This window comes from Tigriopus californicus, chromosome 7 (genome assembly GCF_007210705.1).
Source record: "Tigriopus californicus strain San Diego chromosome 7, Tcal_SD_v2.1, whole genome shotgun sequence".
NCBI classification, from domain to species: Eukaryota; Metazoa; Arthropoda; class Copepoda; order Harpacticoida; family Harpacticidae; genus Tigriopus; species Tigriopus californicus.
In genome coordinates, this window is record NC_081446.1 from 2,979,097 (window position 1) to 2,997,990 (window position 18,894).

Below are 18,894 nucleotides of genomic sequence, written 5' to 3' on the forward strand. Positions count from 1 at the left end.
AAATGCGGCAGTTGCCAGCCACTCAATGTGGCAACCAATGATACCCAGTAAATAATGAGCCCCATTGGGGCTTTTAACGTCAGTCCTTTGGGGAAGGGCAAATTTCCAAAATTGATTTGGCAAGAGGCTAGCATCAAATTCCAATGGACGAGGAGGACATCCCAATGACCGTGTTAATCACATCATTTGGCCTTTATAACTTTTTTCGAATGCCTACTAACTTTCCAACGTGCTAGGATGGCGTACTTCATATATTGCCTTTCTTATTTGTACACTTGGACACTACTCTCGGATAACCAGCTCGTCCGCATTCGAACATTTAGAGCTTCTCAGACAAGCTTTCCAAGCTCTCCAAGATGCAGGGGTGGTCTTTCAGCCAACGAAATGCTCCTTGGACGGGTCAGAGTTGATTGTTTTTGGGCATAACATCTCGGCTAGACAAGTTTTGACCACTGAGGACAAGTGGATGCGGTGAGGGATTGTTCATATGATTTTGACTGCTTGAAAATACTTTTTGACCACCATTTAATTTGTTAAGACACAAGAACAATTGAGATTTCACTGCTGTACCGTACATCCGTACTTTTTGACCACCATTTAATTTGTTAAGACACAAGAACAATTGAGATTTCAATTTTCGTAATTTTAAATGAAGGGTTTGTCTGGATTGGTACAAAGATATTGATAACTTGGTTTGCTCGAAGGAGAAACACTGCTTCTTGAGGAATTTTCGGGTTCAACTTTTCACCGTCGCATTGACCATGTCGCTAGCATCGAGATGACGCATATATCCTTTCTGAATCTTTAGAATCAGCGAGAGATCCATGAAGCAAATCCTCAAAACATTCCGTAATGACGTTCGGGTCTAAACTGGAGTTGCACCTGCCCTGACAGACTCAAACAAGAAATGGGAATATTTCTTTGAATCGCGGATTGAGTCGAACCCCTCCAATCCGACCCCTTTCATGATGGCGTTTTGCTCAACAGGGATTCCGCCCTTAATCCTACAAGAACGTAGAATCGCTCAAGATCAAGTTATTTTGCGGCTATCAATTGATGAGGGAAAATGATGCTTTTCAATAGGCGAGTTTGGAGGAAGTCTTTGCATTGGTCCAAAAAAACGTACCAACTTCTTGACCAGCTTTATCTCATATTTAGGTGAGAGGCAACCTCATCTCTCCTATCCTAGCCGAGGAATTAGGACCCTTCAAATCTTCTGGCATGAAGCGAACCTTTATCCTTGCGGTTGCACCAATGAAGGAATCATACCATTCAATCAAAATGTTGCTCTCCAAGATGGACATGGATCCTCCCAGCGACATTGAGGATGTCTAAAAATGCTAAAATTTGCTAAAATGTGCTCGGAACCCTTGCTGACGAGAAGAAATGACTTCANGGTTGCACCAATGAAGGAATCATACCATTCAATCAAAATGTTGCTCTCCAAGATGGACATGGATCCTCCCAGCGACATGACGATGTCTATTCCCAAGATCTGAAGTGCCGTAACACCGTTTGTGGATTAAGAAATCACCAAAGGACTTTCCCATGCGTCTTTTGCCTTTGGATCAACGACAGATAGAATGAATTGCCAAGTCAAGAAAGGACGTTGGGAATACTTCAAAGTGATTACCAAAGATATTCCAAGGCTAAAAAGCCACAGCCCGAGAATTTTCTTTCAGAACAGAGGCCAGAGATGATTCTTCATCATAAAAATCAGTCTTTGAGGGTGCTAGAAGTGTATATACTTCCATGGCTCCACATTTGCTTAGGAATTGTCAAACACCCCGTCAATTTTGCACCTTCATGAGAAGTATCATGGCTCTGACGTCGAAGGCAGTGAGCGCCAAATGCTTTTAAATAATGCTGACCACCTTGAAGAGATTCTGCACCGGGGCAATTGTCATAAAATTGGAAGACACATTTATGACGTATTGAAAATATCTAGATCCCCTAACCACGAATATTCAAAGCCGGAGATCAACATCACAATTTTGGAGGAGTACGTTACGCCATTTAAGGATGCATGGGAAGCCTCAGGGATGTCTTTGATTCCCAAAGCCCATATCATATTTGACAGACTTTGTAGGTCTACGAGATATGCGAAACATGCATCACTTTGCGGAACAAGCCTACGAAAGTCTCAATTCAGAATATTTGAAAATATGGTCCAAAAACAAGGTCAGAGAGCACTCAAACCCAACCTACAAGGCACGTTTGTTAAGAAGTGTTCTAGACTACATGGGTTCACATGAATTCTGACTCAGTTCTGCCTGCTAATTCGCCCAAAATGCTGAAATGCATTCCTGTCTTGCTTTTAATATGGTCCTTGTTTCTCTTCAGAGATTAGAGCTGCTCTATGATGTAATGCAATCCCATTTTTTAAAAAAGGAGCAGGGCTACTTTCCATCGCAATATGCATCGCAGAACAAGAAAAATAGGAAGACTAGTTTTTGTTCAGTCATTGTGGCAGCGTTATTCTCGCAAAAAAAAGAATACAACACACTATTATGAACACTAGGCAACGACTTCTTAAGTTTAGGTAAGAATATGCTTAGATTAGGTAGATGCTAAAACGATGCTTTTGTTTTTCAATGCAATGCTATCATCGGTAAGGTTCGTTTTGATTTGCCATAGATAAAAACAATGGCCATGTCAAGAATCAAACGTTTATATCAAAATGAAATGCAAATTCTATCAGTGAAATTGCTTGCTAGCACCAGAATCCATTCGGGGTAACTTCTATGTATTCATTTCAGACTTTGTGTTTGCTCCCCTAATCGGTTTTGGCTTTTTAATAGCTGAGATAACTGTCGAAAACTTGGGGCTTGGACGTTATCCAATATGAATACCACTTGTTAAGCGTCCGCGGCCTTTCGCCACCACTTTGTCCATGGCTTTTCGCCTCCACTTCGTTCGGGCCCTTTAGCCCCCCTTTGACCCCCCTTCATCCGTGGCTTTTTGGGACCCGTCAATCTTCCAACCACACCCCCGGAAGGGAGATGTTACGTCTTCTGCTCATGCTCTCTCTTACTCTCTCATCTACTCGAAACAATTCATTTAGTAATATTCAAACCTCTTCTTTCCGTATACTTAATCAGTCAATAATTCATCAATGTCATGACTTGACATTGTGCAAGAGCGTGTGGTCCCATGAGACAGGAACGAACCCGTGTTGACCTAAAGGGAATCCACCCTCTTTTTCTAGGTACTTGATAAATTTATTCTTTACCATCACCCACCACCTCCATGATTTTGCACTTAAGCCCTCAAAATACAATGATTAAAGTCACATTATTTACACTGAGTATTTTTGAATAGTTAATTTCAGGGTGTTGAGCCATGACGAGGCACGGATAGACAATTAGTTTCTTGACGTGGAGTTGATTGCGATCTAAATTTATGTTCCCACTTTGGGAGCGTCAGGAACTACAGAGTTAATTAATCCTTTCTTTCACCACGTTCAAGCATATGATTATGGGGTGACGTAACGCTGAAACGCCAACTAGCGTGGGTTCAAAAATCTCTACCTTCAGCTTTGGCAGACTTCATAGCCTTTCCGTTGATATGCCATATAAGGAATCATGTTTCAGTGAAATACAATCATTACCAACAGTGCGTCTGAGAAGGTCGTCCATCATAGTGCAAGAAAAGAAGAGCTAGACTTGGAGCAGATATCATGAAGTGCAAAAACACGGAGAGGAAAGGTGCGAGTCATCTGGGATTCTCTCCAACACCAACTCCACCAACGTTACCACCTAGTATGCCGCTAATGGAGGTATATTTTTTTTGTATTTGGGTGCTAGGGTCGGAGGGATGAGCCACGCCCGGCCAGCGAAGCTGGCCATCACATCGTCCTTATACTTTTTCCAATAGGCAGTGCCGTGTTCGTATCAGTTTGGTTCTCCGTCTGTGGGCAGGGTTAGCGTCTAAACGTTTCCTTGAGAAAGGTTGGGGAGGAGATTCGAACCGGGGATCTCTCTCGTAGAAGGAAACTAACCACTACACCACGTCTCCTCCCTTGAACCTGGCATTTGAACCTGGCATTAAAATGGTGCAGAACACTAATGCTTTTCTGGACTGGACTGACATAGGATCATTATCATTACACCCAATCCATACCTATGTAATCAACCAACACTAAAACGGGACAACTTTAAGGAACGGGGTAAGAAATCCTCTTGATCTTCTCTGGATGACCCCGAGGCGAGTTTCTTTTAAACGCTTGCACCTCTCAGTTAAGGCTTTGACGTTACGTACCTATATTCAAGATGTGGTTGAACAATCGACTTGTACAGAGTTAGCATCATGATGCTATCTCTGGACTTAAACGTGTGATGTATCCAACCACACATTTGAAAAGTTTTATCCACCTTCAACTGGATATGCTCATCGAACTTTCCATTATTTTGGAGGAATACACCTAAATCTTTCATAGATGAGACGTGCTCAATATCTTTAACTCCATTGTCTACAAGTGGAGTACTCAAAGGAGAATCAAAGGTCAACGAACGGAGTTTCATTCCATGCAGGGTCATATTACTCTCAGTAATCCAAGAGTAGATTCTATCTAGGGCCTTTGCCAGGCTACTGGAATCTTTGCCATTCTTACCATAAATTAACTTTGTATCGTCAGCATAAGAGGAGAGACTGGCAGTGATACTAAGCTTTTGAAGCGGGGCAACGAATATTATAAAAAGGAAGGACTTCATTGACTTCAAGAATTTTAACAAGTTTGGACTTCATGATCTTCTCAAACACCTTCACAATATTCGAAGTGAAAGAAATCGGTCTATAGTTACTGGGGAGCGACTTATCTCCCCCTTTAAAAATTGGAACAACGTGAGCTTATTTTAGTGACAATGGAAATTTGCCCTGATCCAAGATGCAATGCATCAAGTACGAGAAAACAGGAGCAAGAACCAGTGAGCATCTCATCAGATCAGAAACTGAGATGTCACGCCATCAGGACCAGGAAAGCTTGAATGCCTCAAGTTCTTGATGGCTCCTAGTGCATCTTGATCTGTGACTACAAGATCATCTAAACGCTCAACTTGACTGACCTTGTCAATCCCAACAGACTCATCTTCAGAGCAATGAGCTGTTGCTTCTGAACTCAGTGGGGTTGAAAACACACTGGAGAACTGATCTCCAAGCATATTAGCCATAGTCTCTACATTGCTAATGGCTTCCCCATCAACCTCAAAAGGCCCAACAGAGTATTTCATATTTCTCTTGGAGTTCCCATAAGAGAAAAATGCCTTCGGATTCGACCTGACCTCCTGAACCACCTTACTCTCAGTTTGTAAGTGGTCATACTTATTCCATACATTTCTTTTATATTTTGTTAGTGCAAGTTCCTCATCAATTGATAAAATGATTCTTGTTGATTTTCTATCTATGCGTGTTTTTGAACCAGTTTTACGCAACATTTCACTGATTTGAAAGACAATTAGATTGTTTTTGATTAATTTGATGTTCATTGGTATTTCATTTATTCTTCTGACTTTCAAAATTAAATCAGAAATATTTAGTATATGGACGGAGTTCTATGTCAAGGAGATCATTATTTAATTAAAAACAACTTCATGTATTATGTAGTACGGATAATCTTGTTTTTTTGATACTAGAGTTACTGTCATGATTCAACGCAATGGCCTAAGTTGGCGGTCAGGGGAAAGCCGTGTCGTTTCCTCTCTTTAGAGTCCCAGCACAGACCAACCAAGTTTTGTCTCAATAACGGAAATAGACTTTCACGGATATAAGCTGACCTCAAGATCACTTCTTCCTTTTGATCAAACTTCTGAACGTTCAAGCCCGAAATTACACTTGTATCAACAACCTCCTGTCCTGTCCATTGATAGTGCTGATAGAGTGATTCGTTTTCGATCCTGAGAGCCCAAGCGCCCGCTCAAGTTTCTTGGTGCCGAAGGTTCCTGAGCTCAAGGGGTTCAAGAGCGCCAATCCTTCGACCACTTTATTTGAATTGTCAGAATGATAAACACACACTTTTGCAACATTCATAGCAATCGCCGAGTTGGGTAATCCCACGGCTCGAGCAATGGCAGCCTTGGCAGCCTTGGCAGGACCGTCAACCTCATCTTCATGAAGTTGATTCGCATTCCTCACCAGGTGAAAGGAAGTGGGATGGTTCCACCCACAGGTATCCCAGGTACGTCTGGCTACACATTTTCGAGAGAGATGGCTGGCCCTACCCAAAAAAACCATAACACGCTCCTTTCTTCATAATGAGCTCTTGCCTTCCAGCTACCGTCTTGGCCATAAAATCAAGGCACATTTCAACGCCGTGGTCTGCGCCGCAATCATGCTCATGCTTGGTGGTGAATGTGGCCAAAGTTTTCATACTGGTCGAGGTGTTCTTTCTTGGCCAACTTTCTTCCTTGGAATTCGGCCTGGAGACCAAGCTAAATTCTTTAATGACTTCTTCCACGAGTTCAGACGAATGGCGGGGAGTGGGTTTCAATGGTTTCACGGTGGCCAGAGCCGGCATCTCTGCATCAAGGTCCTCACGGACGTGGCTCCCATGACCTTTGTCTTCTAAACGTTCTTGGTTTATAATGGTAAATATTCATGGTTCTTACCAGTTAAGGTGACGCCCACTTGCCACTGATGTAAATGCCAAAACTAAAGCTTCGAGGGGTTATTATTCAAACAACACAGTTATAACCAGGGCAATAATTATAGCAAAATACAGAGAGCACGTGGCAAGGTGAGGGTATGTCATGGTTCAAAGCCCTTGTTAGGAATGAGTTGGCGGCTCTTTTTTAGCGGGAAAAATGGCTGGAAACAGGATTGGCGGGAGATTCAAACTTGTTAATCTAATCTCGCACCAATAAAGCCCTTTTTTATAGAGGCTTTAGCTGTCTAGGTCACTCCATAGTCAATCAGACCAGGGTGTTGTTTGAACAACAGGGTCACCCAGTAATTGAGACGTTGACGGCTTTGACCAGTGTAGAAGTTAAAGTAGTACCTGCTCTTGAAATAGAGCACGAAAAGACAGTTGTAAGTCAAAATTGGCATTTGTGCATGTAGATTGAGATCCTAAATTAGCTTCGATTTTGAAACTGAATTGCAAGAACAAGCATGAACAATAAAATTTCATGATTGCTGTTCTGTGCACAATCGAGTACGTACATCATCCTGATATGATAAATGATGTACAGGATGAATGATTGCTCACGGAACTGGGTTTATTGAAATGTCTTGAGACACTGTATGTTAAAGTCTGGTGAAAACTGCTAGGCCGATTTTTCTTTTCGTCACAACTCTTCGACCGAGTCATTAATAGAAAGAGGCAGTAAGGTACTGGCATTTGAGACTAAACTGTGCATCTTTCAGTTGATTCATAATTTCCTGTTCTTAAAACTAGACTTTTTTACTACATAAAACATAATCTTTCCATAGTTTCATTTAAAGTACATAACTCAACATTTTATCATAAAAACACGATTTGTCCTCTTTTAAATCGCTTTTTCATAAAGGTTGGTAGAATTCCTTGTAACTTTTGGGGAACTTAAGTATTGTTATCACAAAGTGGCCAAGCTTCGCCAATAGCCATGTCCAATCCTCCTGTTAAAGGTATCCTTGGATTGCCCAACCTGAGCCTGTTTGGGCTTTAATCAGTTTAATCAGAGTTAAATCAACAACAAAAGTCACATTTTGGTTCTCGAAGAGAATAGTAACCCATGATCCTTCAACAAGGACAAAAGTCTCAACTTGGAACTCGAGGAGAGAAGTCAGTTTTTGAACCTCTCCCAGGAGGAACGATCTGCCATTGTTAAGTGTTGGGACCTTGCCATTGTTGTGGTGCCAAAAAGTGGGAACTGTTTCGATGGACAGAGATCGTCATCGCATGGGCGTAGGAAACCCAGGAAGCCGTCAAAAAGAGCAAGAGGACCTGGGAAGTGTCGAGTCTGAGTACAGCACTTCATCACTCTGTTAGTGGACCTTCAATCCCGTCTAGTGGGCGTCATCCGAGGATCACCGTTGCACCATCTCGCCAGACATCGAGCAGTAATTATAAACCCATCGATTTCATATGCGTATGTCCCCTTTTCCATTGGCCCAAAAATTCCCCCACTTTTCTTACCGGAGCCAGATATCTGATAGGGGTTGTGTTTGTGATGAATACAGTAGATTGAACCGTTCAGTTTGCCTTGAAGAGTAGCCTAGATTCCCCAGACGGCTAAGATCGTTCTGGCATCGTAGGGAGTAGAGGTAGCAAATGATTTCCATTCAACTGTAGCTAAAGTTCATCACTCTTGTAGCAGAAATCAGTAGTTAGACTCTAGAGTAGAGGTCGACTTTGATAGACGCATTTAGATTAGGATAGTGACCACATTTTGCATGCAGGATAGTTAGCCTTAAAGATTGGCCCAGGTGTACGAGATCGTACGCCAGACAACCGAGATTGATCTGTAACCGTAGGGAGTAGAGGTAGCTAGCGATTTGAATCCTTAGTCAATTGATTGATGATTGTTTGAGGCCCTGATAAAGGAAGCTCAACTATTGATTGTATGCCCTGATTAGGGTCATAACCGGAGGCCTTAAGATAGGTCTAAGAAAATGAAGCCCATGTACTAGGTGCTCTCCATCTTTTAGAGTTATTAAGGTATTTTACCTTGTGTTTGGGTCAAGAGTTCCATGCTTCCATTCACCATGGGAATTCAATAAGTCAGGACCTTTCACTCCTGGCTGGTGGACGAAACAATTGCCAACCCTTTAATCAAGAACTACAATTATATTATTGCAATCTTTCGTCTTATCATTGCAAATGTCAATATATTAAACAAGAACTGTTGATGATGACAATGGGGAGGGCATGTCGCATCAAAACCAAAAATTGTATTTTTCTTAATTCTGAGCTGCGACCAGGTTCATTGTTAAAGGCTTCTATTTTTTCAAATAAAAAGCCATGTTTTTATGGCAAAAAGATGGACGAAGGCAATTTCAGACTTACAGGCATTACTTTGATTAGACTCCAACAGAAAATGTTGTTCGCATGTCGAGCAGAAATGCGAGAGGGTAGCACTAGCCGGTTTTCTTCTCAATGCCTCGGTTCAGCTCTTTCGCACATTTTAATCGCCAAACTTCTGTACTTTCTTCTCAACGTGAAAACAACATATTTTGTCGGAGTCTACTTAAGATTAGCACAATTTCAAAGGAATAACTTAATTTTCACTTTGACATCCTTTTGCTGATCTTTTTTTACGTTAATTTTTGCAAATTATTGTAGTTCTAGCCTCCAACACACGACACATAGAATGGTACAGCTTTAGCTCCTGGATTGGGTCTGGCAGGCCTCGAAAGCTATTATGAGCAAGGCATAATCCTTCAACACTGATTACAGGACATTGTGGGGTTGCAAATGCCCTTGGGAACTTTGGTTACTGATCATGCAATGTCCTTTGCGATAAAATGGAGGCCAATGAAAGCCAGCATTGTTACTCTATGTAGTAACGTGGATTGTCATGTTGGGAAGCAACTTGGATGGTTTTCAAAAATCAAATTTGACCCCCAAATCTGGTGGAAATCTGAGATAGTGGATGCCTTCACCTCGACCACTCTTGGAACACCGTCCTGAGAGGCTTGGTGATCAATTGCAAGCTGAGAAGCCCAAATACATTGAAGTGTACTCTCCTTCTGATATCTATTTGTCAAGAGCCCCTCGCGATAGGGCTGGTAAAACCAGGGTCCACTCTTGTTGGAAACATCACCTTTCTAGAGTAAATGTCCGGCTCCAAGTTGTTCTTCACGGACCTGAGCCCAGTTTTTTAAAGCCAGGGGGTGAACCTTAGATCGAGAAAAGATCCAACTTTTGTAGTTTAGTCCGACCTTTTCTCGATCTAAGACTCACTCCTGCACTTTAAAGAGTTGGCCTCTGGAATTTACAACGCCATATTGTCCTTTCCTTTATCCCTTCAAGAAAGTGATGATCACGTCTCATTTTTTGGCTCCCAGCAAACTTACATAATTGGGCAGATTTGACAAGATCTGTTTAATGTAAAGCACAACCTGCTTTGCCGAAATCAACATTTTCATAACTTTCCTTTCCATAACTCCTTGTGCTCTCTGTGAATAAAATTGAATAAATAAAGATTTACATACACTTTCTACATACTCGTACATAACCCAAAAGAAAACCCTCGATCAATTACGGGAATAAAAATAAACCGAAGGCCGAGCTCATTTTTCATTTTGTTGATAAATTATACTTCTTGGTTACGAAAATGAATAACTGGGAACTCGGCTATCCTACCCAATATTTCCTCGAAGATTTATGATTGTCGTTTAGAGCTCAAAAGAGTCAATCAACATGTAAGCATGTCAAGTAATTAATCCAAACAGAAACAAAATCTTGTGAGTAATTAGTGTTTAGTTCCATTTGTGTGACTCACAGTTTCTTCTCGTCTTTTGAAATATTTACAACTGCTGGTCATGCGGATCATTTCAAGTATTGCGTTGGCAATATTCTTTGGTAAAGTTTAACGCAAAGTTTTAAAGTGCTAACTACTTTTGAGACCTCCTTCAAGCGCGAGGCAGTCTCCCCATAAATATCGTTTGCAGTTACTCAAAGGTGCTTGGACATGAATATTCTATAAACAAAATTCCGCCCGTCTTGGCATAGGGAAGAAAACGAAGCTCGCTTTACAAAATAAGGAATGACCCTAAAGGTTGAGTTGATTCCATTATTCTTTTACCGCCAGCGACAAAAAGCGTGTCATTGGCCTTTTGGGCTGTGTTGGGTTGGCAGGAATAGTTTGGGCAATTCCTTGTTTTTTTGCTTTGTAGAACTACAAAGGCCTAAATCATGAATGTTATAGTTTTAATTCAGAAAACATCAATGTAAACATTGCCCCCAGCCAAATATATGTTTTTTTTTCAAGTTTCAAGTTGTAAAACCAACTGATCTGATCATTCCTAACTCGTACTATCCCAAGTCGCAAACTCAACTCAATTAGGTCACCAGAGGCCTGTTTTTTAAAACTCGTACCTTGGAGTTAAGGGCTTGGACGTTAACCAGTATGACAAACTCGCCAAAGTGGTAAGCAGATGCTAATTCTTGTTAAGGTCCAAGCCATAGATAACTTCATATATAGACCGATCAAAGGCGCTGCGATCGCTTGTTTTCTTCTCAGCTGTCGCTGGTGGGCAAAATGTTTCATTCGCAGTCAAGCTACTTAGGACAACTATGATACAAATTTGAATCATTGACGGCTCGTCCAACTTCAGAGTAGAAGCCCCTAATACGACTCCTTGTCAAGCAATTACTCTCGTCTAGCACACACGGGTTTGAGTAAGTTGTCTAACCACATTTTTAAGAAGGAAATTTTGAAGAGGTTAAATTGGGGCTCAAGTTAAAGTTTTCATCCATGTGGTGGAAACGCTAAAGTGAAACGCAAGGAACAAGTCTGAGTTGAGGCTGACCTTCAGAGGTGTCGGAATTTGCTGGATTACGTAAAGGTGCAATCATGTCGCCCACATTCAAGCACATTGTTTGGAGATTGAAACGAAATTCCGAATGCCTCATCATTGCGTTGCAATTTCGGATACATTTTGTTACACTTTCGACATGCGTTGCTAAACAAGAGCAATAAATAGAGTACGTGATTTGCTCTACTAATGACCGAACCTTTTTTTGACATGTTACGAGTATTATGCCCCAAAAAGCATGTTTTTATTATTCTACCGCTCTTTCTACCTGTATATTTGTAAGATTCAAAAGAAATTAAGATTGAAGAGGAATAACAAACGTTTCATGAGAAAAATTCAACTTGACTGAAGTGAGATTTCATGAATACCTTTGTCCCTTTTCCACCAGCGTCAGCTGACCTGAAAACATGCTCATGCGGTACAGATCTTGTTGAGCCTAAGTATTCTAGTTATGGTTTTCTATGGTCCAAGCCTAAACCCGGAGGTATAAACATTTAAAAACCTCGCCTCAGATCCATCGCTTTAACGAGCTTGAAGTTGGTATGGGGACGTTTAGGCAAGCTTTTGCAGGTTCTTTTGTTTGTTGGTACCAATGCAAGTGATGCAAGTTTGGGGTTTCGAACACGTTTTTGAGAAGCTGACCCTTCTTTTACATTGCTATAAGAGGAATGGTCAGCTTCATTAAAACCAGCTTGAAACGCCAATTTTGCATCACTGGCATTGGCAGGCAAGTTTGTTTTTTGGTACCAGAGCTTGCCTAAATGTCCGAATAAGCCGATATAAGAAGCCTTGAACATAGGGTTGGTCAAGGGTTTTGGACAAATACTGATCCAAATAGGGCTTGAAGGAGAGGAATTGGTAACTTTTCCGTCGTTTTTTATAATAACTTCCACATCCTTGACACTGCAATATTTTTATTAGAACTATTGGAGTATGACGGATGATTCTCCTGATCTTTACCAGAAGTCTTGACCTGAAATTTGTCTCCGTTTAACGTCATATTGTTCTTTGCTCCCTTTTCATATACTTTACTTAGGTTTGCTCATAACTCCGAGAAATTCTCGTTATTCCTATCACAAACTAATTTCGTATCGTCCGCATAAGATGGAATGGTGAAGCTCAAAGACAAGTTTGAGGGAGGCGAAATAAATCCGATCATTAAGATAGGGCCCCAGATTGAGCCTTGAAGTACACCCGACTCCACTGTTTGTACCTTGCTCAGAACACCTTTTACCCTCACTTGCTGTGCCCTCCTTTTTAAAAATACTTTTTATCCAAACAAACAAATTTCCCGTTACGCCAATGTCAAAAAGTTTGAGCAGCAGTCTACTTTGTCAAATATGGCTTTGCACACATTGGGAGTAAGAAAAATTGGTCGATACGGCAATGAATTAGAAAGGTACTCTACCTTCGGAAAGTGAGCTAATTTTGGATTATTCCAAGGATCGCTGCATTGAGTCACAAACTTCTAGAAAGATGGACTATCAACGAGCTTCTCGACAAATCAGCCTGCTCTTGTTCATAGCGGCTTTGAGCCACTTTGAGCTACAAATAATGAAATAATCAAAGTAAAAATAGGGGTTCGTTTCAAAGCTCTGTAGTCAAACAGTTTTGTAGCTCACCAAGAGCAGGCCAAAAAATTGAATTCCATGTAATGTCTACTACATAACTGGAGATATTTCCTCAGTTCCCTAAGCATAGTTCTCAAAGGGCTCAAAGCTCACCAGGTTCATCTATTCAACAAGATCTTGTAGTCGTATGAAGTGCTTATTTGGGATAAAGTGAACCCTTTTGTAGATTGAATTTTTTGCTTCCGTTCGCAGTCCACATCTGTAGAAGTCCGTAATTAAGTATCCAAATACTGGAGCGTGTGCGACTGCACATTTGCTCAGGAATTGAACCGTTATTCCAGCAGATTCTGGGGATATTGATGTTACTTTAATGAAATGTGCAAGCACCTAGGCGCCTATGTTTTGGTTCAAAATCATAACATTAATGATTCAAGCCTTGATAGTGCTAAACAAGTGAAAAACAAGAGAGTGCCCAAACTATTCCTGCCGGCTCAAGTCACCCCAAAAGGCCAATGACACGCTTTTTGCCGTTGGGGGTAATAAGGTAATGTCATCAACTAAACCTTGAAAATCATCCCTTCGTTTGGAAGGATTAAAATGATAAAGGAGTTTTCATGTCAATTAAAACGTTTCCTAGCATTCTCAAGTGTCATCAGATTCGGTTCTGTCTCTAATACTTTCCCAAAGGAATGTCGGGGAGGAAGTTGTGACATTGTTTCTCAATAGATTGTTGCTCCGGATCCGTAAATTGGTATAGTTTCAGCGTCTAAACGGTCTAAACCGTCTAAACGTTTCCTTGAAAACGGGTCAAGGTGGAGAAGCGAACCGGTCTCTCTCACCATACAACTTATCAATATCGATCGATCGAGTATGGTGTGACATGTGAATCTTTTTCTGATTTAGATTAAGAGTACAAAATCATTGAATATGAAATTATTCTATCCAAATATTAGGGGAACGTTTAGGCAAGCTCTGGCAGGTTCGTTTGTTTGCTGATGCCAGTGTCAGTGATGCAAGTTTGGGGCTTGAAACGCGTTTTTGAGAAGCTGACCCTTCTTTCGCATTGCTATATGAGGAAAGGTCAGCTTCGCTAAAACCAGTTTGAAACGCCAATTTTGCATCACTGGCATTGGCAGGCAAGTTTATTTGCTGGTACCAGCGCTTGCCTAAATGTACGAATAGAACGTATCTTAGCACCATGCAAAACAGCACTTCTCATTTTGCTTCCTCAGGCTCAAGTTTGGCAACCTTTCGGACGGAACATTATTCGCCTTCATTCTTTGAACCTAAAGCCTTCACTAAAACTCAGGAGGTGGTTTCGGCAAAGACCTTGAATCAATGTGCCGTTTTTTGTGCCAAGCAAGGCAATACAAAATGCCTAGGTTTTAGTTGGGACGACCACATTTGCTCGTTGGGAGTTCTTAGTGCCAATGCGAAGCCAGGCAACTTGATGGTTTTTGCCAATCCTGCTCGTCATCCTTGGTAAGCAAAGCACATTTTCCATTATTTTCATCATATGGATCGTGTTTTTTTTTCGATTTCTATGTTAACCTTTCATTTATTAATTATGTTTTCAAACAAATCTCGGCATTTCTACACCCATGTTTACGTTTTTGTGACGCATTTGGTTAAGAATTATAGCTTTAAAGGAACAGTTATTGACTAAAACCGTAGCTAATTTTTCTGGTCTTTCGAAGGGATCCTACAAAGACCAAACCAAGTGATGCTACAACAAAAGAAGAGGATCTTACTTCAGATCTTATAACTTCCCCGAAAACATCCCCTACGCCAGACATTGTTCCTACGACTTCAAATGCCATGACAGTCGCTCAAACTTCAACCATCGATCCACTTGGAACTCCCATTGTTGAAAGTTCTGAGGCGACAACAATAATTGAGAGTGAGATGCCTGCTCTAGCTACAGTTCCGAAATACCCTTTTGTCTGTTCCCAAATCGAGACTGAGTATGTCGATTTCGACATGAAATATTGCAATCATTTCGATAGCAAAGAGGAAAACATCATCACAGATTGCCGTTCGAAAGGGTTGGTTGGGCTCAGTGTGGAAGCTGGCCAAAATATTCATATAGAGTTGAGGACACCCAAACACTTTGGTAAGATGTATTGAAACAAGGTCAAAGTGGGTTGATGAAGGGAAGAATTTCGTGATTTTCAGATGCATTGGTGATTGAATTTGATGGAGGATTTCCCGATGTGATCAAGCTGCAAAGACAAGAGGGTGCGGACATTAGCTCTAAAAGCTCAAAAGGGTCGTCGGAATCAAAGGAGTCAAAGGGGTCGTCGAAGTCAAAGGAGTCAAAAGAGTCAAAAGAGCCACAGGAGTCACAAGAGTCACAAGAGTCACAAGAGTCAAAGGGGTCGTCGAAGTCAAAGGAGTCAAAGGAGTCAGAAGAGCCACAGGAGTCACAGGAGTCACAGGATTCGAAGAAGTCAAAGGAGTCAAAGGGGTCGTCGGAGTCAAAAGGATCAACGGAGATAACATCAGACGAGCTCGTTGAGACATTGGAGTCAGGCCTTTATTCAATGAATCGCCACCAACTCGAGGGGAAGAAACATATTTATATTGGGTCTGACTCTTTCCAAGTGGGGGAATCTTTCGCCTTACAAGTAAGGAAGTGTCTTCCTTCAAACTAGACGACTCCGTCTTAAAAAGAGCTTCTTCTTAAAGATGTTGCTTTAGTAATGATAAATTTATCCGTAATGGTTCCAACTTGTCACATTACGAATTAACAAATGTATTATGCTCCATGTGAGTCTTCCTTAAATAACAACATCCAGAACGACCAACACGGTGTTCAAAAAGCCCTATCAAGTTTCCAGAGATAATCCCAAACACAAATTGGCATTTTTCTACCTCAAAAAGTCATAGGGAACAACTTTAATTTTATTGTTTTATGGAATTCTAGTCCACATAAAAAACTTACATACCTAAAAACATTATAAAAACTAAGATTTTCAAAAACTTACTCAATGTAAATTAGAAGCACACTTAGTTAGCTCTTGAATGTAATTTACGATATCATCTATTTCACAGCTACTTAGTTACATCGGATTTAGTGGTCCAAGTTTCATCGTTTTAAGCCCCAAACTGCCCCGGTTATATGTTGATTCAATTTCCCAAAGAATTAATATCGATTTTCCATATCACAAATACAAGAGATTATTTTTCGTTTCTTGCATAATTTCAAATTAACTTAAAACCCTGTACAACCATATCTAAAACCCTCAAAAAAGCAGATTTTTTAAAAAATATTTTAAAAGCATCCAAGGTACATTAAGATGAATGGTCACTTGAAAATTTCACAAATATCAATGAAGCCTTAAAGAATCAATTTTAACAAAGTCTTCAAGAAACGACAAAATCTATAACATTGTCTGTTGTATGTACCGTCTTCAGAATTCAAGTGAATGCATAACTAAGTGAACACATGATGATTTTAAAAACACATTTTCAAAGATTACACTTTTAGTGTGTTTTAAGTGACATTATATAGCATTTTAAGCTATTGTGAGACTGCAACAAAACGAAAAATAATCTTTTGTATTTGTGATATTGAAAATCGATATTAATTCTGTCGGAAATTGAATTAACATATAACCGGGGCATTTTGGGGCTAAAAACGATGAAATTTGGACCACTAAATTCCATGTAACTAAGAAGCGGTGAAACAGATGATATCATAATTTATATTCAAGAGCTAACTAAATGTGTTCCCAACTTACATTGGGTAGGTTTTTGAAAATCTTAGTTTTTATAATGTTTTTAGGGTATGTAAGTTTTTTATTTGGGCTAGAATTTCACAAACCAATAAAATCAAAATTGTTCCCCATAATTTTCTGAGGGAGAAAAATGCCAAGATGTGCTTGAGAATTTCCATCAAAACTTTAAAGGGTATTTTTACCACTGTGCCAAGTAATTGCCACCAGTCCAATGCAATATAATGTGTAATTACCTCTGTTCTTTCCTACTTTAGTTTGGCAACATGGACAAGCCAGGGACAATTGTATCTATACAATTCATAGATAAATGCACAAAAAAGGCCGAATTTGATAACTACATTGAAGACACTTGTAAGGGAAAATACTTAATCTTGAAGCTCATTTAGGTCGTGACTTCTTGATTTTATTTCCATTATTCATGACAGTTTTTGATTGCAACAACAGCGACAAAATTGAAGGCGTTGATGGTACAATCTCGTGCCAAAGTTTGGATTGCTCAGCGATGTTAGATGACAAACTCATCACTGGATTTACATTGCCTCAAACGTCAGTTCAGTTCACCTTTGGAAGCTCTAACAAAGGTAATTTCCAATGATAAGAAATATTTCTCAAACAATGTAGTATGCCCTTAGTTTTGAAAGCATTTGAAAGAGAAAACACGTTCAAAAAACCGTTAACCCAGAATATTAGAGAAAAGTCAGTTATAACGACTCTTTAGTTATCATCTTGCGTAAAGTTTAAAAACAGAATTGCATTTCCTCATGGAAACCTTCTCCTCGACCTTGCGGATGCATGTTTTACCTCAGAACGATGGTTTGCATACCGTAAATATGATGCCATTTCGTTCGGTGTGGTCATAACAAGATTTGCTATTATTAGAAAAATATAGCGTAAAAACTGAACACCAAACCAAACCAGATCGCTGCGTAGAAATACTCAGGAGATTATGGCAAGCTATAGGGTACGGCACCTCTTCTATTTGGCAACTTAATACTTACCATAACATACTACTTTTTTCAGATGTGCGTTCTGTATTAGTACACTTCGATCCCACCACCAGCGTTCCACGGCACATTTTGGTGACGAATTGTGATGCTGAATCCCGAAGTTTCGATTTAGAGGACCAATCCATCTTTTTCTTAAACTTGGGAAACTCTTGGAGAACCAAATGCATGAACGTGACCTTTGGACCGGATAAATATGTTCACGACTCGGGCAGAGATATCATGGTGGTTCAGGGTATATACTGGGTTGGTAATCATTGTTGAGAACCAGATTAGTGGCAAAAGGTCGTCGAAACTAGATGGTGAATAAACATGCTTTTAGTTTGAGTATATTATTTCTTTGATACTTTGGCAGATTCAAGGAACACAAAAACAGAGATAGAACACTATTGCTGTCAGCTCTGACGTCACCTTGTTCTCGAAAAATAAAGAGCAAGGAGAAGAACATACAACTTACTTTAATGCAAAGGCTTTAGCTTTACTCATGAGTGAGTCATTTTTCCTAATTTTATAAAAGAGCTGACTTTAAGTGACCTCGAAACATTAATTTTGTGATCAATAAAATTCATTAGAAGTGATGAGTGATGACTCATTTCTGTATGTTGTCACTTGTCACACATTTAAAGCCTGAAAATGCAAATTATAATAACCCTTTGTAAATATTCATTTTACTTCAAAATTTCCCAAAAAGTGTCAAATTCAAAAGTAAATTTTCAAATAATAATTTTCTATAATAGATAGAAAATGAGTTATAGTCTCCTCGCACAGTACCACCACAACTTCAGAACTCGCTGTCATTTTTTATAACTGTAACAGACAATGTGCCATCAGTAATACCATTCTTGATTTATTCACACGAATCTTTTTAGAATTTTGATACATATCTTTCGACTATGATGGATTATTATGTCAAAAGAGATGGGAGATGTAAAAGCTAAAAAAGCCCTTACACAGACACTCATCCCGCATGAACATTCTATCAAGATCTGGTACGACAAAACTGTGGGTTGCTATCAATTTTATTTCGGAAAATCAAGGAGATCTTGGAAAAATAGAGTCTAGATTCTGTACCATCTTTCCGCTTGGCCCAGTCAATGGACCGGCAGAGTTCTTTACCCTCGCCTT

The 18,894-nt window shown here is 40.1% G+C and overlaps 1 protein-coding gene across 1 annotated transcript; it reads left to right on the forward strand.

Moving 5' to 3' along the window:
- The first annotated feature begins 9,128 nt into the window (after positions 1–9,128).
- LOC131883994 (uncharacterized) lies at positions 9,129–18,099 on the forward strand. Its single transcript, XM_059231612.1, has 7 exons — positions 9,129–10,498; positions 14,258–14,507; positions 14,723–15,138; positions 15,201–15,652; positions 17,020–17,116; positions 17,191–17,346; positions 17,786–18,099. The coding sequence occupies exons 1-7, from the start codon at positions 10,459–10,461 to the stop codon at positions 18,031–18,033; spliced, it is 1,659 nt and encodes a 552-aa protein (XP_059087595.1). The 5' UTR covers positions 9,129–10,458; the 3' UTR covers positions 18,034–18,099.
- The last annotated feature ends 795 nt before the right edge of the window (positions 18,100–18,894 follow it).